The 23,067-nt window shown below is 49.2% G+C and overlaps 2 protein-coding genes across 8 annotated transcripts in view; one reads left to right on the forward strand and one right to left on the reverse strand.

The window, feature by feature from the left end:
- The window catches only part of ATG4B (autophagy related 4B cysteine peptidase), a 23,342-nt gene extending 22,494 nt beyond the window's left edge, over positions 1-848 (reverse strand). Inside the window, exon 1 of the mRNA XM_074590300.1 lies at positions 632-848. Coding sequence (XP_074446401.1) covers positions 632-641 — 10 coding nt within the window. The 5' untranslated portion in view covers positions 642-848. The remainder of the gene's footprint in view (positions 1-631) is intronic.
- THAP4 (THAP domain containing 4) lies at positions 115-22,304 on the forward strand. Of its 7 annotated transcripts, XR_012587444.1 has the most exons (7): positions 1,341-1,507; positions 2,324-3,480; positions 12,770-12,929; positions 16,231-16,340; positions 17,673-17,776; positions 20,915-21,145; positions 21,975-22,109. XR_012587444.1 is itself a non-coding variant. In XM_074590298.1 (6 exons), the coding sequence occupies exons 2-6, from the start codon at positions 2,649-2,651 to the stop codon at positions 22,092-22,094; spliced, it is 1,326 nt and encodes a 441-aa protein (XP_074446399.1). In that variant the 5' UTR covers positions 115-393; positions 2,324-2,648; the 3' UTR covers positions 22,095-22,304. The 7 variants fall into 7 exon arrangements, 6 of the variants coding, with proteins under 6 accessions (XP_074446399.1, XP_074446398.1, XP_074446397.1 ...); XM_074590298.1 differs by lacking the exons at positions 1,341-1,507; positions 20,915-21,145 and adding an exon at positions 115-393 and having other exon boundaries at positions 21,975-22,304; XM_074590297.1 differs by lacking the exons at positions 1,341-1,507; positions 20,915-21,145 and adding an exon at positions 847-1,158 and having other exon boundaries at positions 21,975-22,304.
- The last annotated feature ends 763 nt before the right edge of the window (positions 22,305-23,067 follow it).

Here is a 23,067-nt window from a genome sequence, read left to right on the forward strand (position 1 = left end):
CTGTTACTACGCAAAGGCTGGGAGGAAGCAAGTCCCAGCCCAAGTGTCAACACACTCCTTTCTTTCCTCCCCCTGTACCAAAGCAAAACCTCTATCGCAAACCTCAGTAAAGGTGACGAGTGGCCACGGTGCCCTCACCCCCAGCGCGGCGAAGGCAGTGGCAGCGCCTGGGGAGCAGAACCCAGGGACACCTGCCCTGCCACCGCTTTCGTCCTCCGGGTCGCTCCCCGGACAGCCGCCAAACAGCACCGAAGAGCTTTCTTGGACGGACGGCGAGAGCCAGGCGGAGAAGGACGGGAGGGATCCCCCTCCCTACTGACAGGGCTCCGGCCTGCACCGGCGGCAACAGAGCCCCGGCTGGGCTGCCCCGACCCACTACCTTTCCCCGCTAAGGTAGGCAGCCGGGCCCCGCCGGGCCCCTCAAGGCCGGGGAGCGGTGACCGCCGGCCGGGCGGGGGCCGCACTTCACGGTGCCGGGGGAGGCCGCGCCGCTCCGGGCCGCCCGGGCCTGGGCCGCCCCGGGAAACTGTAGGCCTCCGAGGGCCGACAGGCCGGGCCACGGGCTCCTAAGGCGGCAAACAGCCACCGTGCCCCGGCCGCGGCACGGGAAGGGGCCGCCCCCGCCACCCACCTGCGTCCATGGCGGCGGCCCCGCCGAGGGCTGCGGCCGCTGCCGTCCTCGCCGACACATACGGCCCGGCGCGGCTTCAGGCGCGAGCGCGGCGCCCACCCAATGGGAGCGCCGCTAGCCGCCGGGCTCCGCGGCGGTTGGCTGCCAGCGGCGCTCATCACCGTGCGCCACGCCGCGCGGCTTCCTCCGCGCACTGGGGGCCGCCATTTTTCCGTACGGAGAGGCGGCGCAGGGAGGGGGAGAGGTACCGGGTGGGCAGCGGGGCCGGGGCTGGGGGAGGCGGCGTGGCCGAGCGTAAGGGCCCCGCTCGTTCCGCACGATGCTGGCGGGAGCGGCCCATAACACGTACGCCCGGGGAAGTTTCGACAGAAGGGCGCGACCATCGTGTCGTACGGAGCCGGCTGAGCCCCGCCCCCCTTTCCCGGGGGGGGTAACCCCCCCTGCCCCTCTCGGAGGTGCCTTTGGCGGCTCGGCTGCGGCGGACCGGGCGGCTCGTCGGGAGGCGGACGCCCTGCAGCACCCAGAAGGCAAGCGAGCGGCACCGGGAGCGATCCCCTTCCCTTCCCCACCCGCCCCACAGCATCGGCGCTGTACGGCGGCGCCTCGGTCAAAATGGCGGCGGCCGTATGGCGGCCGCCATCTTGGTTGATGGCAGCGCCGTACAGAAACCCCTTCCCCAGCGGTGGAGGGGCGGCCGGGGTGACCTGGCTCCGCCATCTTGCTGTACGGCTGGCGGCGGCCCGGGCCGGCGGGCGGGGGCCGGGGCGGGCCCGGCCGGCGGCGGCGGCGGCGGGCGGAGATGGTGATCTGCTGCGCCGCCGCCAACTGCTCCAACCGGCAGGGGAAGACGGACCAGGGCGCCGTCTCTTTCCACAGGTGAGAGCGGCCGCCCGGCCCGCTTCAGCCCCGCCGCCCCCGGCCCCCCGCAGGTGCCGCGGCCGGTCCTCCCTCATCCCCCGGCTCCGCTCCGGCCGGGCAGGGGACGGCCGCCCGCCCCCGCGGCGCTTTCCCTGCCGGGCCCCGAGCGGCAGCGGCCGCCCTTTGTTTCCCTTCGGCGCCTGCGACCGGCTCCGGGCTCCCCAACGCCCGCGGAGCTTGGCTTGGCAGCGGGGGGAGCCCCCGGCCGCCGCGGGGCCTGGGGCCCCGGCCGAGCGTGAGGCCTGGCCCCCTCCCTCCGCCGCGCCGGGGGGGGTGCTGCCATGGGGGAGCCCCCAGGACAAGGTGTCCTCATCGCCGAGGATTTGGGAGAGGCACCTCGTTCATCCCCTCTGGCTCTTCCTTCAGCCCGGGCGGTTTTACACCTTATGAAATGCACCCAGTGTTAAACATCAGCAGGGCTCCGGAGGTGGGCGACGCGCTGGCCCAGGCGGGTGTTGCGGTGCCTGTCACATCCTCATTCTTCCCCCGGGCTGCTACATTTGTCCTGGGATGGATGAGTGGCTGGATAATGGGTCGGTTGCCGATGAAAAGGGAAACGGCGCTTTTTGGTTGGGCGCTGTTGGTGAAGTGGGGCTGTGGATGGCAGGAATGAATATCGAGTGTTTCGAACCAAAGTGAAATAATTCTCAAATGAGCATAACCTGTTAAAATATAGCTTTTGTGAGAATTCCCTAAACCGAAAAGTACTAACCCTTCTGATTTCCAAAATGCGACTTATATTTTTTCATGTCTTTTTGTCTGTTTGTTTTTCAGATTCCCTCTGAAGGATTCAAAGCGTCTGATTCAGTGGCTAAAAGCTGTTCAGAGAGACAACTGGACTCCCACCAAGTATTCGTTTCTCTGCAGCGAGCATTTCACCAAAGACAGTTTTTCTAAGCGGCTGGAAGACCAGCACCGGTTGCTGAAGCCCACTGCTGTCCCTACCATCTTCCAGCTTGCAGAGGAAAAACACGACAACCTGGATTATGTCAGAAGCATAAGAAAAATAGCGAGCAAGGTGCCGCAGCAGGATGGAGAAGACCCAAGGGAAGGAGGCTGTGAGGTAGTTCAGAGGACCTCGTCTTCTGGCCAGGACTTCATGGTGATTCAAGGGACGACAGAGATGGAGGAGGTGACTTTGCAAGCGGAAATTGGATCAATGTCCGAAGAGGAAGAGAACGTCCGCAGCCAGCTAGACAGCCCTCGGAGAAGGATGTTAGGTGATAATTTGGTTGCAAAGCCTGGACCTCAGAAAAAGTCTGAGAGATCTTCTGTGGAAGACTGTCCCAAAACCACGTGGACGGGGAGTTGGGTAGCAGACAGAAGTGGCGTGTCAGTCGATGACTTCACACCTCCTGCCTCTGGTGCTTGCAAGTTCATTGGCTCCCTTCATTCTTACAGCTTCTCCTCTAAGCATGCCAGAGAGAGGCCGTCGTTCCCAAAAGAGCAGCTAGAAAGGAAAAGGCCAAAGAGAGACGTGGAACCAAGCTGCAGCAACCATCCTATGGGACACGATAAGGCCGTAGCTGAAGGCTCCCCTACTTCATCCCTCACTGCGACTCCTCAGAAACCTTCCCAGGGTTTGTCGGCATCCCCAGCAGACCTTACCCCTCAGCCTGCTGCTGAGGCTGTGGTGGGACGAAAGGGTGACACGGATGCCAACCCCATGTCAATCAACGAGGTCATCATGTCGGCCTCAGGAGCTTGCAAACTCATCGACTCCCTCCACTCGTACTGTTTCTCCTCCAGGCAGAGCAAAAGTCAGGTGTGCTGCTTGCGTGAGCAGGTAGAAAAGAAGAACGGAGAGTTGAAACTTTTGAGGCAGAGGATCAGCCGCTCTGACAGTCAAGTCAGGAAGCTGAAGGAGAAGCTAGATGAGCTGAAGAGGATCAGTTTCCCTTACTTGAACAGCCTGCTATCCCAGGACTGTGGTCAGTATCCCCAGTGGCTTTGCATTGAGGCAGAAGTCACCGTTTTCTTAGCAATAAGAGGCTGTTTAAGTTAGAGGTTGTAAAGATGTGATGGGTAAAAGGTATGAGAACGGTACGTTTTTGGAAGCAGAAGTAGTAGCTTGTGTTAGACCAACAGAGGTGACAGAATGAGGTTTTTGGGCCCATGAGCTCTTTCTGACATCCCCAGTTTCCAAGGCAATTCCTGGTGCAGAATGGGAAGTTAGGTCGTGGTGTTGCAGATAACTCTCTTGATTAATTTTTTTTTTATTTTTTTTTTCTTCCTGGATTATTTCAACTTGTTTGTTTGTGACCCAATAGCACTTGTTATGATTTACGTTCCTTTGGAGCTTGCCTGTGAATTTTTTCGGTGTGTTAATGAGCTGTCATGGGCAGCAGGTATCTGGGAAAGCTGTCGTAGTCTTCTCCAGTGATGTAAAAAGTAATTCTGATCTTAGATTTCATATAAAGCACTCATTACTTGGGATATGTGAAATCTAAGTGAGGTGGTAGCTATCAAATATGACAATGTCATGATACACCGTGAGGTCACTTTTTGTGACTGAGTGCCTGTGTTTGGTTTGATCATTTCCTCCCTCAGAAGGCAGAAGTCATCAGGAAACAGATAATAAAGTGGGAAGAGATGGAGAATGACTTATCTGTTAATTAAAAAAAAATAAATCGAGACACCTGAAAACATAGGGGAACTGGGTGAGGGATGTGGTCGGGTATAAAGGTTGTTGAATTGGGCCGTAGCCCTTTCTATTGCAAGAAAAAGAGTGCTGTAATATACAGCTGATAAAACTTTTGCACAATAACTCTAGTTGAAAAGTACAATTTGGGGGAAGAGTTTAGGAGCATCTGATGATGTTTGATGCTGAGAAAACATAGGGTTGCTTTGTGAAGGATGCGTGACTTGGGACTTTCTTGAAGAAGCCACCCGTGCGTGATTAGGTATCACGTCATGGTAATTCTCACACCCATTATGAGGTTTCTTCTCCTGAAGAAGAAAACCTCATGACTTCTTCTGAAGCCATGTAGTATTAGACGTGGTCAGAAATGTGATGCTGGCATAGAAAGACGTGTTCTTCAGACATATAGCATGGCTTACTTCCTTGCTCAAGTGCAAGAAAATAAATCCCAACAAAATTCTTGAAGGTTGATACCCAACGCGACTTTTTCCCTGTGTTTTTAATTTTCTGGAGTGTGGGAAAACTCACACTTTGATTTGGGTACAGAGGGGAAAAGAATTTTTTTTGCCCATGGGAAATGAGCATAGTCTTATTTGTACCTTCTGGTCTGTATTTTCGTATTATTTTGGTGTCAAACTAAACAAAATAACTGTCGTGGTTTGGGCTGGACTGGCCACTGGAATGACAGATGCTTTCTAACATCAGGTCGGGACAATAACTAAATACAATTTTAGAGTTCTATTCTGTCATTCATACATATATATATATATATATGTATATGAAAAAGGGGTGTCTAGCTTTGTTGGAATACCTTCAATGAGATACTAATTGCAAAAAGAGTGTCCTGAAGAATGTTTTTCTTTATTCCAGTAAGCGCTATGATTTTTCTTTTCTTTCATGAGATGGATGTTCTTATATATACGTCTTTGAGATTATGAGAATTATATATTAAGAATATCTTCAATAAGAACATAATTACATATTCTATTTTCTAAGGGAAAATGTCTTTTTTTTTTTTTTTTTAATGAATTGACTAACTTGTTACCTGCTCTGCTCTCTGGAGATCAATATGTGAAAATGAATCATTTCGGTGTTTTTAACTTGGTGCGATGAGAAGTTCTTAGGGAACCTTTTGGCTGCTGACTTTTTTTAAAGGGTTTGTTGGTGGCTGGCTGGATTTTTTTTGTTTGTTTTTCCTTTTTAGCTTAATCTTGGTGCTCTTCTGCCTTGCACTGCTTTTTCTGTGCTCATAGTAACAGTTCGTGGCGGTCAAAATACCTGATTAAGTGCAGCTGACTGCTGCTGGGAGGAATCTGGTACATGCCTAAACGCTAAGTTTTACTGTAATACAAAGCTGAATTGAAGAAAGACTTTTTGGTATTCATAAAAATACAGTCAGGTAACATATTAGGTTAATAATACTTATAGTCTTTGTTAGTAGCTACGTTTTAGCTGTCATAAATCATCTGCTGCGTAGTTGAGGCGATGTTATTAGCTGTAAACCTGAGCCTGCATATTTTTTTCTTCTAAAGGCAGTGCCTTGGGGATGGGGAGCGTAAGTAAAGTAACCGACTGGACTGACCGTGCAGGTTGTTACGTGTCTGCATCCCAACTCCACACGCTGTGGGACCTCTCTTTGCCGCTGCCTGACGTTCAGCCGCTTCCAGAAAACAGCGAGCAGAAAAATGAGTTTAGGCCCGCACCCATTAAGCAGATCTTCGTTTTGCTACTAGTTCTCAACTGATCTTTTCCTCCACTGAGACAAATAAATTTCTGCTGGCTGTACCCAAACTACAACCAGCTGGAAAGAGCAGGTTTCTGCAGAACTGCTGCACAAGCAGTCCTTGCCAGCCACACTTGAGGATTGGTGACTCAGTCTGGGTGAGTTTGGCTCACAGCGTGCTCGAACTGTCACGGTGCGCTCAAGCGGTGTTTCTCAACCTGTCTTAACAGGGGCATCGACTAACTGGTTTCAGGAGGAGCTCTAGGCTGCTTCCTGCACAGCTGCCACAGTGACCTTTTCCATGCTAAACTTTTGAATTTGCTCACTTGTTTGGTAGGAAGATGTTCCCTTCTGTTTTGTGGGCCGCTTCTGAGGTCCGTGGACCAAAGGTTGAGGAATACTTCCAGCAGAGGAGCACAGTTAGGCATGGTGTACCAGGCGGAAGGAGGTTAGAAGCATCTTCTGGAGAACAACAGGATGAACTGGGAGAAATGTACTGGGAACAGCCTTGAGTTGCGCCAGGGGAGGTTTAGATTGGTTATTAGGAAAAATTTCTTCACCAAAAGGGTTATTAAGCGTTGGAACAGGCTGCCCAGGGAAGTGGTTGAGGCACCATCCCTGGAGGTATCTAAAAGATGGGTGGACATAGTGCTTAGAGATATAGTTTAGTGATGGTTTTTGTCAGAGTTAGGTTGATGGTTGGACTATAGATGATCTGAAAGCTCCCTTCCAACCTAGGCGATTCTATGACATGGTTAGTAGTGGTTTTGGCAGTGTTGAGTTGATGGTTGGACTCAATAATCTTAAAGGTCCCTTCCAACCTAGACGATTCTATGATATTATGGAGAGCCAGCAAGCAAATATGGATCCAGCGCCCTGAGGAAGGGGAGACTATCCTGACAGTGCTTTCCTATGACACACAAGTTACTATCTGACCATGTTGTTCTGCCTGAAGGTTTCTCAGCTCTGCTGCATCGTACTCCCCCAGTGCTAGCGCAGAGAGGAGATCTGAGATGCTCCTTTCACAAGATCACCTCATCGTAACAGGCTCCAGTTTGCTCCTTTTATAAAACTACATCTCCCAGCAGGCACTGGGATAACTCTCTTACCTAATCATGAGATCACTTCCCTTATAGCCATCTTATCAACCCTGCGCAAAACGCTTTCTGGTGAGCAAAGGTGGTTAGAGAGCTAGACCAAGCAATAGAAAAATAACTGCAAACTATGGCCGGCAGTGGAGCAAATGCAGGTATGATTCAATGTGATTGAAGTATCTGTATTTATTAGAGAGGTAAAGCTGTTAAAATTCAGCCACTGGAGCATGTGTGGAGCCTCTTCCAAACTCCATGTCTGTTCCCATGAAGGTCATCTTAAAGGCAGGAGAGTTTGCAAAGTGGGTCCAGGTGGAAAATGATTAGAGTTTTGCTAAGAATCTGTAGGAAATCGTATTTCCTTCCAGCATAGATTTGTTTTTCAATATTTGTACAAAGCCAGCGTAGAAGTGCCATTGTTTATAATACTTTTTATGTGCAGATGAAACACAGTTGATGAATTTTGGGGACAAGCAGGAGGACTCAGAACATTAAATGTCTGGTTTTGTGCTGAGATGGAGTCCTGATGCCTGATCTGTGAGGCCTGAGGTGGTGTTTCCCATCAGGGTGACAACAGGTTTGTGTTGTAGCAAAATCGTATTCCTCAGTGGCAGTGAGAAGAGAAGTGGGGCTGTGCGAGGATGCGAGATGCTGTACTTTCATCTGTCCGAGCAGGACTTGAACAGCAACGTGTCCCTGTCTGGTTTAGCTTCAAAATGAAACGCCTAGAATGGGTCACAGAGATATTTTGTCAGAAAAAATGCCTCTACCAGGGCAGGCACCGCTGTCCTAGCAGCTGCACGTTAACTGGGAGCTAGGGATGCGTCCATTGAAGACAATTGCTAGAATTTCTTTTGCAGAGGTAGCTTCCTACAGGCACTCTCTTAAGAAAATAATGCCTGTGTTTCCAAAGTAGAATAAGGATTTTGGAAGAAAAATGCTTTTATTCTGGAATGGCAGGTGTTGCCTGTGATTGGTTTGTTTTTTACCCGGTCTTGTCTGGGGTGTGAACGGCCGGGGTCAATAAAGTGGGTGTTACAAAGAACGAGGGAGCTATAAAGTAAGGTAGAGGTGAGATAAGGTGTAGGAATATGTGTGCATAGGTTAAGAGCGGCGCTGGATCTGTGGCAGAATGCATCACAAGAGAGGCCAGGCGAGGCTTCGCAGCGCCTGCGGCCCGAGCACGTGCTGCCCTGCGGCAGGTGGGGTGTCACCTGCCTTCTGCTCCGCATGGGAGCCTGCACCGGCTGGATATGCAGCGAGTTCGGGATGTGGTTGATCAGGGAGATGGTTCTTTCACTGCCCCCACGGAGAAAAAGGCGGTTGGAAAGGGAGTAAACAAGACTTCTTGCTCTGCTGTTGCTTTTTTATTTTTCGGTCTTGTTTTTTTTGTAAGAGCCTACACAGCTTGTGCATTAAGCATTTAATTCTGCAGTGAGTCGGCAATGACTCACAATAAAAACTAGCTTGCAACTAGGAAGTGATGAAAACGCTAACTAAGGTAAACTTGAGAGAAAGTAAAACACATTGAGGTAAGCTCAGGTAGGATGGTTGGGTTTCTCATAATAGTGTATAATTTTAAAAATGCTTTATCTGTATTTTGTAGTGCAGGAGAGCTCTGGCAGTGACTGCAGACGCTGGAGCGTTTTGAAACAGAGTCAGTAACACATTGGTGCTTTGTCATGAAATTAATTACTAAGATAGGCCATAAGATGAGAATTTGTGAATATAACCGCATTCCCAGCTTTTTGGAGCAGAGATGGAGCTAGAGCATGCCAGTGCTAGGAACGCTTTACTGGTTTACTGGGGGGAGCATCAGCAAAGTGCATAAAGGGGTGTAAAACTCAGGGATGGGCAGCAGAGTACAAAGCCACCTTCTGTACTTAAATGTGGAAAAGTGCACTGAACAAGGCTGCTCCTTAATTACCAGAACTTTGATGATGATGATTTTAAATCCAGTAAGTGACTCAGCTGAAGAAAGGACTGCAGGAGGCTGCCCAGCTGTTGCTGTAGACCCTGCACTTCGAACACTGAGAAGATGTTGTGTGAGTCGGTTTGTTTTTCGTTTTGCTGATAAAGCTGTGTAGGAATTTGTGCCAGCGTAGCTTTCTGTGCCAGGGTTCCCACTTGAGAGCCATGCTGGCTGAGGCCTGTGTAGACATGGCCCGAGGGGGTTGTCCAGCCACTTTGTCTGGTTTGTCTCATGGCAGGGAGAGCGTGCCGGCTCTTGCTGCAGAGCGTGGACAGCCAATTACAGTCTGATTTTTGTTACAGTGCAGGGAGGGATTTGACTTCTAACCCCTCTGTGAATGAGAAAGATGTGGAAACAGTCCATCCACTAGTTCAGAGGCATGAAGTGGGGTGAGATAATGAAACAGAGCTGACTCGTGTGCCCAGGACACAGCAGTTTTGGCCTGAGTGGCTTCCTGAAGAAAAGAGTTGTAAATGATCAGGTTGCTTACACGCCTGTGGCTTTTGTCTCCCAAGCTGTTGCAACTTGTGAGCGTCGTGGCTGATTTCAGCTGGATTTTGTAGAGAAACAGAGGTCTTGAAGATGCTGGTCCCTAACGGCTTCAAGAAACTATCATCTGGTAGGGAAAAGAGACTCCAGGAATGCCCTTGTTAAGAAAGAGTCTGTAGTGTCAGCTTCTGTGATGCTAGATAAAAGAGAAACTCTGCGTGTGGATGCAAGAGAACCAGGATTAAGAGGATCCCATCTGAGTCTGAAGCTTTAAACATGCGGAAGGGTGGCCAGTGTCTCTTGTGCTGCAAGTTCTCAGACATGGTTTGTATTCTTGATATCATCACCCACTTACTTTTTAAGCCATAGTAGCAGGTTGTTTGTAAAAGTGATATGCGAAGAGTTTATTTAGATCTTTAAATAGGGAAGTACACGCTCCTTCATTGGTGAAATTCCTATTGACGGTGACTGCATCTATAAAACTGTTTGAAATAAAGCAGCTTTGCAGACAAAGATATTTTCTTCTTTAGACTCTTGCTTTTTATTGCCTCAATAGTCTTTCATTTACCCACGCCAACCACAACATAAGAAGTAAATTTCTTTTCAAATCACCACTTTTTCTCTGATGGACTCAATCAGGCTCTCTCCTGTCTGTCTCCTCACTCTTGCTTTTCCAGTCTTTCAGCTCAGCCCTCTGGCACAGAAGGCTGCCAGGGAAAAAATAAAGGACTTAGTCCACTAGTCAGAGACCAGTACCGAAGAAGAGCACTGCATAGGATGTGATCACTGTTCTGCGTTTCACTGAGTCTCTGGTCCTTGTTCCCACCAGCGTTTCTGTTGCTCTTGGCTTTTCCAAGCGACATAAGAACTAAAAAAAACTCATGTTGGTTTTGCTGCCATCCAGGTAGTTTAGAAAAATAATAATGGTCGCTTGGCCATATTCTTTACCCGAATGCTGTAGACGTCAGGATATACAGTTACATCTTTACTTTTCAGCTAGCTAAAAGTCCAGCTCTTTGGATGTGAGACTAGCTTGCCCGGTCAGGCATCTCCGGCCAGGCTGGACGCTGCACGGCAAGGCAGTGGGGTCAAGCTGTGGGTGCTGGAAACAATTGGTTGGCTTCTCTTGGTTTATAACCGAGTCTAAAGAATGGAAATGGCTAAAGCCATTTTCTCCCATCTGTCACTTTGATGTTTTTCCCCGAAATGCTGCAAGGTTTGTAAGCAGAAAAAAAAAATAATGAAGTGTGCTATTACAAGCACTCTGGTGACAGAAAGCATCCTGCTCCTAGGCTTTGTTGCCACCTCCTGACCCAGGAGAGGGCAGCAGCAGCCGAGGCTGCAGTCTCTTCCAGCCTTTCCAAAGCTTTGCTCTTCCCTTCCACGGTGGGAGTTTGAGCCTGCAAAAAGCTTGGAAAGAAATGCAGTAGCAAGTAAAAGGCAAATACCAGTTGGATGGGGTAGCAATACTCTCCTTACTCGCAAAACCACATGCTCTCAACATGAAAGCAAAAAAGGGAAACTAGTTCTAAACAAGCAATGTAGAAGTATGGGGGTTCGTGTAGCAATAATTTTGGACTTTTGTTACTGGTCATCACTGTGTTAAGGTCTTTGCCGCACCAGAAAATAACGTTCTGTTGCTTTTGTTACTCACGGTACCGGTGGAAGGTAAGTACAATGAAATACTGTCTGGTACGCTAACACTGCTCCATGGATCGTAGGAACCTCTTAACGCTTTGGTGTGCTGGTGGTGAATGCGCAGGCTGGCTGGACAGTCTGCAAAGCCTGGCTCTGATGCTGTAGATGTTTATCACCTATTTCATAGCGAGCTCTCATGTTCTCTCCTGTTGCTTCACTTGCAAAGTAGTTCGGGATAAAGAAGAGTAATTAGCAGCATCTTGCTGACATGCAGGCTGGCTTTCTAAACCTGCTATGTGTGGGAGAATAAATAACAAAGGTGGCAATCCTTTTTTATCCGTGAAAGTTTCTGTTCCCCCTGCTTTGGTATTCCAGGTGCTTTGGCATTCCAGGTCCGTTCTTCCTCCTTGCTCAGTCTTCCTAGCCTGGTGTTTGGGACTGAGCACAGTGAAACTCGGACAGATCAAGCAAATTTTTACCCACAGCATCGCCTTTTTAGGTCATAATTTCCCCCTGTCTCTGAGTCTGTACCTTTTAGACCATCTGGACAGGTAGCTTGTTCTTGTATTAGGCGATATCAGTAGGTGTGGAAAACAACCCCCTTCAGCTCCCACCCTGCCAGTATGCGTCATTTATCCCGTGAGTGTGAGGAGGACATGCTTGAAGTATACTTGAGATATACTTGTCTGCATAACAGCTGACCTAGAGCAGTGGGCACCTCATTTCTATTGGTACTGGTCTTCCCTGAGACCACGTGGCTGCTGCGTCGCTTTCCCTGCTTACGCCTTAGGAATGGATCTGCTTTGCTGTTCATGTGGCTTTCAATTGTCTGTCTCCATTTCTCTGATTTATTTGGTTTTTTTTCAGGTCACACGCTCTGAAATCACAGCAAAATGTAAAACTGCTGTTTATCAAAGCTCTTCTAAAATGATTCGTTAAAGAAGTTTTAACTTTGTGAAACAGACCTTTGTGCTTCTTAATAAATGCAATGACAAAGGGAAGTAGCTTTCTCTTCCATTTACACTTTAATTTGCAGTTGCCCTAGTCTTTTAAAAACGTTTTACTTAGGCCAGAGCCTAAGCAGAACAGCTTCTGAACAATGCCTGTCTCTTTGTACAAGTGCAGGTCGTTGTTAACCTCTTCAAAAAAGTTACAGCCAGACTTTGATCTTGAATATGTATGCAGCCTCATTTGCTTTTTCCTCTGAAGTGAGGACTCATTTCCTTGGTCTCTGAAACAAACAGGAATGGTACATACTCAGTGCTTGAGAAAAATCAGGCCAGAGCATTAGAGATTTAGTTGGCATTTAGTGATAATTCTTTATGCTGAGATGTCGGTCTTCTCCTTCCTTGCATGCAGACGGGAGGGGGCTTTCTCTTCAGATCAGGCTACAGAGACAGGTCAGAAATGGACCACCCGGAAGAATGTTCTATGTAAGGCCAAGAGCAGGTTTGAAAACAGACTTGCTTTCTGTGACTGTTCATCGTTCCCCATCTCCCCTTGCACCTTGGAGCTGACACTGCTCTAGAGAAAGGCGTTGCTGCTGTGTTGGACCATTTCTGAGGTGTTTTGTGGTCATCTTCACCCAGCTGTAAGCAGCTCACAGCAAGCTGCAGAGCACAGATCGCTGAATTTTCTTTCTTTATTCTTCTATCTTCGTCCACAGAGACTCCCCAGCTGAATCCTGTAATGGAGCCCCTGTCCTGGATGCTGGGCACTTGGCTCTCAGACCCGCCAGGAGACGGCACCTTCCCTACAATGAAGCCCTTCCAGTACCTGGAAGAAGTGCACATCTCTCACGTGGGGCAGCCCATGCTCAACTTCTCGTAAGTCTGGGGGTTTATCGATGTTGGCAGCAGCTTTCAGATCGGAGCAGGCATGGCTTCAGTGAGATTTATTGGTTGTGTTTCTTTTCCAGTGGCAAAGTAAACAAGTTTTCACTTGCCACATGAGGCGATGTAACAATATGCGACTGCATGGTCTGACTTTTGTTTGCCTTTAAACCCTGTGATTAATTGGCATGCTCTTGCAGCATACCCAGGGCTGCACACCTGCAATCACTGCAGATTCACTAGCCCAGGAGTACAGTGCACTACTACAGAGCTTTTCACAAGTGAGTTCACACCTGTGAATTTGTGCGGTAGCACACAAGTACAGGATCAGGACTGTGGCCGTGGTGCAGCGTACACTTCTTGTGGCCCACCAGTCTTGAGGGCTATGTAATGAGAAGTAACTCAAGGTGCTGTGAATGTGACTCTAACTTGGAATAGTGAGAGTAACGTATGGTACCAAGAATGGCCTCAGCATGGACATCGCTATTGTTTGTGCAAATTCCATTCCTGCCTTTGAAAGACGAGCGATCCTTCCGCTTTAACGTGATGCGCCTTGGGTGCGTATGTTGGCCAAAAGATGTACTGTCCTCACGGCCAGAAAAAATCCCCACCGTTCTTGCTGGTGGTAGCTGTCTGATTAGAAATGAATCTTCAAGTAATAGCATAATAACTGCTATCATTCTCTGTTGTGAAACTCCCTCTTACAGATACAATAAATGAAGGAGCTATGGCATGGCTGTAAAGCTTAACCATATTAAACTGTCGTCCTCAGTCTTCACCACTGAAAAACTGAGAAAAGTTAAAGTGTTTATTTAACAAACTATATGGGGAAGGAGGCAGATACTTGCAGCCAAAGCAGTTAAGCTAATTGTTCTAAGAGAAATCAAAAAGGAATCTGGAGGAAGAGAAATGACAGGTTAGCCAGCTGATCAGTGCTGCTCCAATACCCGTTTGGGAGGGGTGAGTTGGGAAGTTGGTTGCTTTGAAAACCAGAGAAAAGAATAATTACAAGATGGCAACGCTGTGTGAAAGATGCCCTGTGTTCCTGGTGTATGCCGTTCGTGGTGACAGAGCTGCCAGCTCAGCATGTGCCATTTTTAGTCCCGTTTCCAAAAGAAACAAAGCTCTGACAGTCATGCTCTGTCTACATTCTCCCTCTTTGACTTTTGAACAGTTGCTGATTTGAGTTGCTTTTTCATTTTTTTCCTTTTTTTTTTTTTTTTTGTGCCAAGGAGGTTTACAGCTCAGAGCTGTTAAGCTCTTGGAAGCATCAGGAAAACAGGCAGTAGGCTTGAAGGACAGAGACCCTGTGCCTCCCTGGCTCCTGGAGCAGTGCCACTTGCCTGTTCGAAGGCAGTCCATGTGTCTCTTGAATACTCCAAACACTGAAAAAAGCCTGATTTAAGTTCATTCCTCCTTTGATTCTAGATAATCCCACCATGAGCCACGACTCTGTAGGGTGCCTGGCTTTACTAGCTGCACAGCACAGAGGCTGAGATGCTAGACAGTCCTTCGCAGGGATGCAGCCCTGCATCACCGATAGAAAGTCATTCCTGGTTCTTCCTATAACCATATGGTTAAACAGAGACATGCTTTATATAGAGACGGAGCCAACAGGAGGAGTAATTTGTGTATTTGTACCCAGAGGTACAAATGGCTCCCCCGTTAGGGAGCCAGAAGCAGCTGCAAGGCACCAACTGCATGCCTTAGCTGTGTGCCCCCTTCCTTGTCTCCACTCCTTTGAAGCCCACAGGTTTCTTGTGCCACGTGCTGCACTTTGTGCAGCTGGTCGTCTAGGAAATGTTGACTCTGTGTATTTCCTTATATTTTACTTCCCATAGGAGACGCTTGCTTGGGGCTTTTCAGCTCTCAGTGCTTCTTTAATAAGTGCTCCATCTTGCCACATGCGAGCGCCTGGACAAACCCCTTGGTCAAGCTCTTGAACATTTATCCCATTACGGTTGGGGTGGCAGGTGACGATACAGCACGTTCCCAGTCCCAGGACAGGTCACGGTGGCCAAGGGGACTGGTGTTGGGCACCGTTTGCAGTAGGCACATCCCAGTTGCACGACAGAGGCGCGTATAGAAACTGCTGTCGCGTGAGGAAGTTCTGGGTGCAGATTTAGCAGCAGCAGCTCCGAGGTTGCCTCTGTCTCCTTTCTTGTAGAAGGCTGCAGAGTGGGAAATTCTATGAAAAACATCATGAATAAAAAGGGATTAGTCTAGAATAAAGAAACACCAATAGGATAGTTCACTGCATTATGTAAATACCTAGCTTGTTGTTGTGTTTAAACTGCTGTTTAATTCAGTTACCTGTGTAGGCTCGTGTCGTGCTTTGGCCTCGAGATGGCAACGAAGAACCACGTGCCGCTCTCTCGAGCTTTCCCAATATGGGAAAGAATCGGAAGAAAAAGGCAAAACTCGTGGGTTGAGACAAAGGCAATGTAACAGAACAGCAAAAGGAATGAGAAAACAACAACAATAACATGGACAGAGGAATATACAAACACGGTTACGGAACCACCACTCACTGACCAGAGCCAGGATGCCCCAGCCTGCTCCAAGCAAGACTTCCTGCCCCCGCCAGCTTGGAGTGGGCTTGGCTCACATGGGATGGAATACCTGTGGCCCTGCCGGAGCCTGGAGAGAATTAACCCTATCCCCACCGGAACCAGGACAACTTGGGAATGCTGCAGCACTAGCATAATATATGAACATGTGTGATGTATATAATCAGCCACATCATGGGTGATCCAACATAAAACTCTAAGGCCTCATGAAGAATAAATAAGAATCTGCACGGGTTTTTTTTCCTTTTTGAAGAGGGTGGTGGGAGAAATAAGTCTGTTCTGTTACTGCCTGCAGCAGGTAATATAGAAAAAACCCAAACTTGCCAGGTTTAAAACATAATAAAGATAATATTGTAATGCCAGGTATTTATTTGAGACAAGGAAGTATTTGAAACAAAGTATGGCTTCAACATCTGTGAAATGTCTGACTTCCCGAGGGAGTTTCTGAGCTAGGTCTTAGAAAGACCCAGGAGCTGTGAAAACTATGAATCTCGAACTTAAATAACTAACTCCAGCTCTAAGAAATAGCTGTGCCTGTGAAGTAACCATATTTTTACACGTTTATGTCTCCAACCATGAAGCGTTGTCAGTCTTTTACTCTTCAAATAACATTGTAGGCATTCATGTGGTTAAATAAAATACCATGTCCTCTGAGATGAAAGCAGGCCAAACACTGTATTTTCAGTGCAACAAACAGCAGCTTTTGTGTTCTGATTTCCCCTCAGGTTCAACGCCTTCCATCCGGACACCAGGAAGCCCATGCACCGAGAATGTGGATTCATCCGCCTCAAACCTGACACTAATAAGGTGGCCTTCATCAGTGCCCAGAACACAGGTACACACCTGATACCCACACTGGGGAAGAGAAGAGGTCCTTCCCCTGCTGTGCTATTTCATCACTTCTCCAGAAAACTATTGCATCTCTCACAGTTTCATTTAATTTATTTTCGCTGTCCAGCAGTGCCTCTCTTTGGCGCTGAACCCACAGTGAAAACGAATTAATAAATGAGCTTGTGTCAAAAGCAAAAGTTTCTAGGACTGGCTATGTGGCTTTGCACAGACAGTGTGGCTTTTTAGCTTTCTGCGACAGGAAAGGACTGCAAGTCAAAATACCACTCATGCAGGAGACTCCAGGGGTATCCTTTCCTCAGATGATATGTTGGTATTTACAGATGTAGCTTTGTAAATCAGAAGAACCCCTGCCTCTGTAACAAGAATTGCAGTCTGAGCCTTAATGATGGCAGGTGACATTCTTGATGCCTTCATAGCATCCTAGGGGTCTTTTTTTGTGGGGAGATAAGGGGAGCCTGTACAGATAAGATGCTTCTTTCTCACTGCTCCGCTGAGTTGGCCACAGTTGACTCTGTGGCAGAAATAAAGAGGTGCATGCCTTGGTTCATGAGCTCCTGGCTCTAGAGTCCTCCTTCTCTTGCTGTTGTCATATTTGGCCAGCTGCTCCTCCTAAGCAGGGTCACGTTTAACATCCCACTTCAGCTGTTGTTACCGATGTCAACACTTGCTGTATTTGATTCCGTGGGGCAGCACAGAGCTTGTGGGGCTGTGGTGGTTTTAAACCCCCTTTGCAGCCTCTCCATCCAGGAGTGTTTGGTGTGACCCATACAGCGGGTTCCCTGTTAGAGGAACACAGGCTGTGGCACTACTGAGAGCATCCGCAGCACTGTAGCAGGGGAGCTTCTCTCCTACTGTTCCCTTAACAGCCTTGGAGCACAATCTTGGTGCAGTCTTTTTTCTTAGCTCCTAAACCAGGAGAATCTCCCTGCTGTCTGGATGTAGTGCCTTGGCACTTGTTACACACCTTGCAGGGACTGAGCGAGGGAGAACCACATCTAAATTGTTATAAGTGAAAGAGTGTTAAAACCCCGTTAATGCTTAAATTTGCATCTAAAACTCCAGAGCAGGTGCTGAAGGGAGAACTGCCAGTTGCAACGCGATACTCATCCCACACGGTATGAGTGAGTCTATCTGGCTAGATTTTTCTAAGCAGCATTACGTGCCTGAGGTTGCGTGGATTTGCAGTTGTTGATATGTGCTAAGTCAAATCAAACCATTCTTCAGGGAGAGTGGTGGTGTATTACATAGCCTAATAACTGTGACATCGTTAAGTAACCTTTGTAGCCTGATTATATATGACCTTGCTTCCCACTAGGTCTGGTGGAGGTGGAGGAAGGGGAGGTGAATGGACAAGAACTGTCTATAGCTTCTCACTCCATAGCCAGGATCTCCTTTGCCAAGAAGCCCCATGTAGAGCAGGTGAGTGCACACGCTGTGAGCAATTCATATAGTATTGCTAGCCCCAGAAGGTGTCTAGTTGAGAGGATAGGTTGATTAACATGCTTTAATTACAGATTGCCATCAGGAGTTATTGGAAATATTGCGTGGCATCGTAGCTTATCCTTTCCGTAACAACCTTCAGAAGATATTTCATACATTACAAGACCCAGAGAGATCATTAAGATAGGAACTGATGTGCCGAATCAGACCAGCCAACCCAGAATCCTGTCTCCAGCAGTGGCCAGTAGCAGGTCCTTGGGAAAGAGAGTAGGAAAGTCTTGTCCAAATACCCTTGTACAGCAGTGTTGTTACTTCTTAATGCTGGTCTTCTGGATTAATTACAGTATGAGGGTGCACACATAAGGTATGTCCAGTGTTGGGCCTCATCGGGATATTTTAGGAATGAGCTCGAGCTCCACCTCATTTTTGCAGATCTTGCTTACTTTTCATGACGTTCACAAGTTGCTACGGGCTCTGTTGCCATCTGTGGCTGCTTGGCAGGGCTGGCGCTTGCTGTCAGCACCACTCTTGGTTGCCTGCTTCTAGGGTTTTGACCTTTTTTGGGGTGGTGGCAGTTTGTTGTTGACACAGCTGGATGGGGTACAGCCAGCTGTAAGTAAGATGGCACTGCTGGAGTTAGTGTGGCATACTGAGGTCACTGCTGGAATCCTAGCTGTCACAGAGGAAGTTGTTTTGGCTGACTAGCAGCTGAGAAAAGACAGCAAGGTTGGACAAGCTCTCACAAGGAGTAGGTGCTGGCATGTTCTTGTGCCTGTTTTGTTTTCACATGTGAACCAAGTGAGTGACCGCAGTTTTTGAAAGGTGGCAAGTGAGGTGTGGCTCTTGGGAGAGAAGACACTGCTTTGATTGCAGCAAATACAGCATTGTCTTATTTTGGACTTCAAGGCTTGGATTTTTGCAACCTAGTTTTTATGTGCTATAAAACCGACCCATAGATAACTGAGAGCGCAAGCTTGTGGAGGTGCAGCCGGTGTCATAAGTGTGCTCCCTAAATTCACTAACGTGCCAAAAAATTGTATGTGCCTACACAGTGTCCTAACTCTGGAAAGGCAGTCCTAACTCCCCTGCCTTCAGCTGCATGTTTTAAGTTGTTGGGTTTCTCCTTTCCCAGGAGCAATTGTATTGCCTCCTTGCTGTATCAGGAGAAATAAAGCGATTAAGTGCTATGGATATTGCCAAGGCAGTGGAGCTCTTAATTAAAAGCATTTAAATAAAATGGACCACCATCTCAGAGTCACTGCCTGAAATGTGAGCAGATAGACTGGTGGGAGGAGAGGGGGAAAGCAACAGAAAGCCAGTGAACATCTTACTGGTTGAGGGCTCCAAGGCTGGCTTTGGCTGGAGGCTGGAAGAGGGAAGCTCCTGAGCTGAATGTCCGTGGTCACCTGGCAGCTGAGGGCAGTTCAGGCCCAGGTACTGGTCACAGTATGTGGGAGGTCCTTGCTGGTGAAGGAACATGTGGAAAGAGAGGGTATGGCAGGTAACCAGCTCCCAACGCGTTTTCTCCTTCACCAAGAACAGTGTAAATTACCCATGGAAATTAAGAGACTACAAGTGTCGTGAGAAGGGCACGTGTGCTGCTGCTTTAGTTGCTTATTTTGAGAAAACTTCACCACAATGTTGTGTTCCCGCCAAAAAGTGCTTCGGGATGGCTGTGGCTCAGCTGAGCCATAATTCAGGCAGGAGGACCTATTCCCTGGGCCAGGGCTGTGTGGCAGGCGCTCGCTGGCATGGCCGTGCTGCGGTGTGGGGAGCTCCTTGCGCGGACAGAGAGGAGCAGTCCCTGGGGGTCTGTCCCTGCTAGAGGCGATGCTGACGCGACGTAAGGCACAACTGCAGCCTGGACTCTTCCTCCCTCACTGAGGAGCGAGTGGCTCTCGGCTTCCGCCCTGCGTGTATACATAAGAGATGCTCTGCAGGGAGCGGAGGAGCACTCTTAGACCGGCTTTGTTTCCAAACACCCTGCTCACGTTCCCCTGTGAGAGTCTGGAGAACAGGCACGTTTTCAAGTATTTTTAGACCTCAGGACTGTTCTGGCAGTGTGTGGGTACTGAGGGAACTGGCTGATAAGCCTGCAAGGCTGCTGTGTTACCTTTGAAAGGTGATGGGAGATCAGCGGAGTTTCCTGATGGCTGGAGAAACATGGCACGTGGGTCACCCATCTTCAGAAAGTGTCTGAATGCCAACCTGGAGTCCTACAAGCCGGTCAGCGTCCCTTCAGCCCCTGGAGATTTCTGCACGTGTAAAGAAGGTGGTTGGGCACAGGCAGTATGGTTTTACCATGGGTAAATGGCATCTGGCTGACCTGTTTATCTTCTGTGATAAAATGACTAGGTTCGTGGATGAGGGGAGAGCAGTGGATGCCTCTTACGTTGAATTCAGCAATTTCCCATGGCCCTTTCCCAGTGCTTCGCGTTTCCTCTCCTGTGTGGGAAGTCACAATCTCCCTGTGCATCTCGGGTTTACACAGAGCTTTCCCTCCCACGGTACCATCAGCCAGCCTTTGACTGAAGCTGGCTTTTAAGAGAAAATCACCTTCTTCTTTTTTAGCCCAGTTCACTTAATTTCCTCCTTTTGGCAGGAGGACCTACCGTGGCCCAGTCCAAAAAAAATGAACCGTTCAGAAACCCTGAGCAAAGATCAGACATCGTGAGATAATTTCTTGTTAAAGACGAGTGTCTCTTGTATTCCTTTTAATTGCCTTTTCCTGCTTGGAGTATTTGAGGAACGCTGTCGTGCATTACAAAGAAAGCCCCATCTGATCATTAATCTAAATGTTGTTTGTGTATGACCCTGTTCCTGCTGTTGCCCCCATGAAGGTCAGAGCAGCGGCATATCCTCCCCAGCCCTGGGTAGCTTCGCTCTTGGGTGGCAATAACCTGAAAGGAGGACGTGTTGGATGTTGGCATTAAGGGCACACTGCTGGTGGGGGAACGGATGTGGGAACGGAGAGGACGCTGTCTCGGAGCACGCAGACTGGAGATAGCTCATGGACATGACCTTCACTGGAAATCAATGCATTTGTAAAAGCCTCTGCGTTTTAGGAATTTCTAAATGGGGCTGGTTTAAGTGACTGCAAATTACTCGTGCTTGCAGGTTATCCTGCTGCCCCAGGACTTTGTTTCTGTTCACCCTTGGGATTGTGTTCGGTACGGGAAGCAGCAAGTGGCCACCGGGCAGTATAAGGAGCTCTTCTGGATGACTTGGAGCCAATCTGTGCTGAAATGACACCAAGGGCCGAAGTGCTGGGTTCGTGGGTCCGTGCCAAGCTGCCTCCTTACAGCAGCGCTCACCGGGGAGCTGCCGTGCCCTGGTGTCATCCACAAGGTTACGTCGCCCTTTCCCTGCTGGGCCGGGCAGCTGGAGTGCCACCCTCCAGAGCGTTATTCTGGGACAGGAGCTGAGGTTCAAAAAGGATGGTCCCACTTCTCTCCTTTATTTCGGTGAACAGCTAGGAGCAGGCCAACAGCCTGGGGTGGACACTGGACACTGAGCCACTCCCTCCTCTGGTTTGGAAGCTGCTGAAGCCTGGGTTCAGGCGTCTGCTTGCATGGGTCCCAAGTGGTTCAGCTCCACAGGGCAACCCCAAATTGCCTCTCCTGAGGTTTGGTGCAGCACAGGCAGTCTTGCAGCCTGCCCGGGTGGAGAGATGGGGACAGTGTCGCCTGTTGAGCCCTCTCGATGGATGGCGTTGCTCTTCCCCTGCGCTGAAGCCCCGCCTGGCTGCAGGTACAAGCCAGGGCTCGGCAGGCTCCAGTATGCCCGTGTAGTGTGAGCACCGCCTTAGTCTGGCGCGGCGTGGTGACCTGCTGAAGGCTGCCTTGGGGGCATCATCCAGCGCAGAGCATCTCCCTGAGCCACCAGCCAGGAGCTGCTCTTCTGGTGGAGGGATGTCAGTAGTGCCAGGATGCTGCGTTGCTCTGTGGATAACGGTCTTGGGGCATGGAAGTGGTATTTTGGGAAGGGCTACCTTCTTTAGGAGAGAAAAGTTCTCCTTGTTTACTCTGATGGCTGTAGTGAGCGTATCCTTCCATCTGTGGCGTGTTGACAGCAAACACAAGGATGGCAAAGGGAAAGTAGAAGGCGCAGGTAAGGAATTTAACCTGTGGATGCTGTCTGCTTGATTTCTTTATTTCTTTTCTCCCCCTCTTTTTAGATTACCAGAAAATTCAGGCTCAATTCCGATGGGAAACTCGAACAAACTGTCTCGATGGCAACCACTACGCAGCCCATGACTCAGCACCTCCACATTACCTACAAAAAGGTGACACCCTGACGCCAGGAGGGCCGGGTCTCCCCGCCGAGGGCGAGGAGCAGGGCGTCCTGCACCGAGAGCAGCTCGGGAGTATGGCATGGCAGACCCCGAAGCTGGCTGCCTGCACTTGCCCCAAGGGCCAGGGGGCTGCCCGTCCTGTTGAGAATGTTACTCAGATGTTTCTGTAATGGTATATTAAAAAAAAAAAAAAATAAAAAGCTTTTATTTTTATGGCTGTGTCTTTGGGCATGATTGCGGAGTGGTCCGCGCGTCCCTCTGCTTTGGCAGTGGTTACAGAGGGGGTTTTTTATGCCTGTTCCTCAGTAAGATGTTGGGTTGTGGATCCGACCTCCTGGACCCTTCTCTGCAACTTGACTAATGCCGTGGAAGCAGCAGGATCTCAGGGATGGATTTGCACTGCAGGGACAGACCCTGAGGACTCCCGCTCCTGCCTAATGAAACTTGGCTTAAATATTTGGAGAGAGTGCCTACATCTTGCTGTGGGAGGGAGAGAACTGTCGCAGGACCCGATCCTGATGGTGCCATCCAGCTGACTCAAAAGGACTTGGGGCAGTTCTGGGTGTCAGGACCAGACCTGCAGAATATCACAAGAGTTTGGGTGACAACTTGAGCCAACAGGCAGCAAGAGAAACCATGAACGGTAGGAATCAATTTCAGCAGTTTGTTTTTCTAACTCTTCCTTCGTAGAGAATGGGGCCATTCTCCGCAGGCCCAAGGCGTGGGACAAGGCTTGGAACCGAGCCACCATTTCCAGGACCGGTGCTGGGGATGCGCGGGAAGCACCTGGTTTCTTCTGCACTGGTTTGCTCACCCCTGTGGAGATACGCCCCTGGCCCTGCCCGGGGAAAGGGCTGGTGGCCACGGTGCCTCCACCACAGCTGCCCAGTGCTGGACTGTCTCCACTGAGCAAGAAGCATCGCTTCAGGAAAGGCCCTTGGAAGGGAGGAGTCCTTCACCGGAACTCCTTAGAGAA

Source organism: Larus michahellis, chromosome 6 (assembly GCF_964199755.1).
Source record: "Larus michahellis chromosome 6, bLarMic1.1, whole genome shotgun sequence".
Lineage (NCBI taxonomy): Eukaryota > Metazoa > Chordata > Aves > Charadriiformes > Laridae > Larus > Larus michahellis.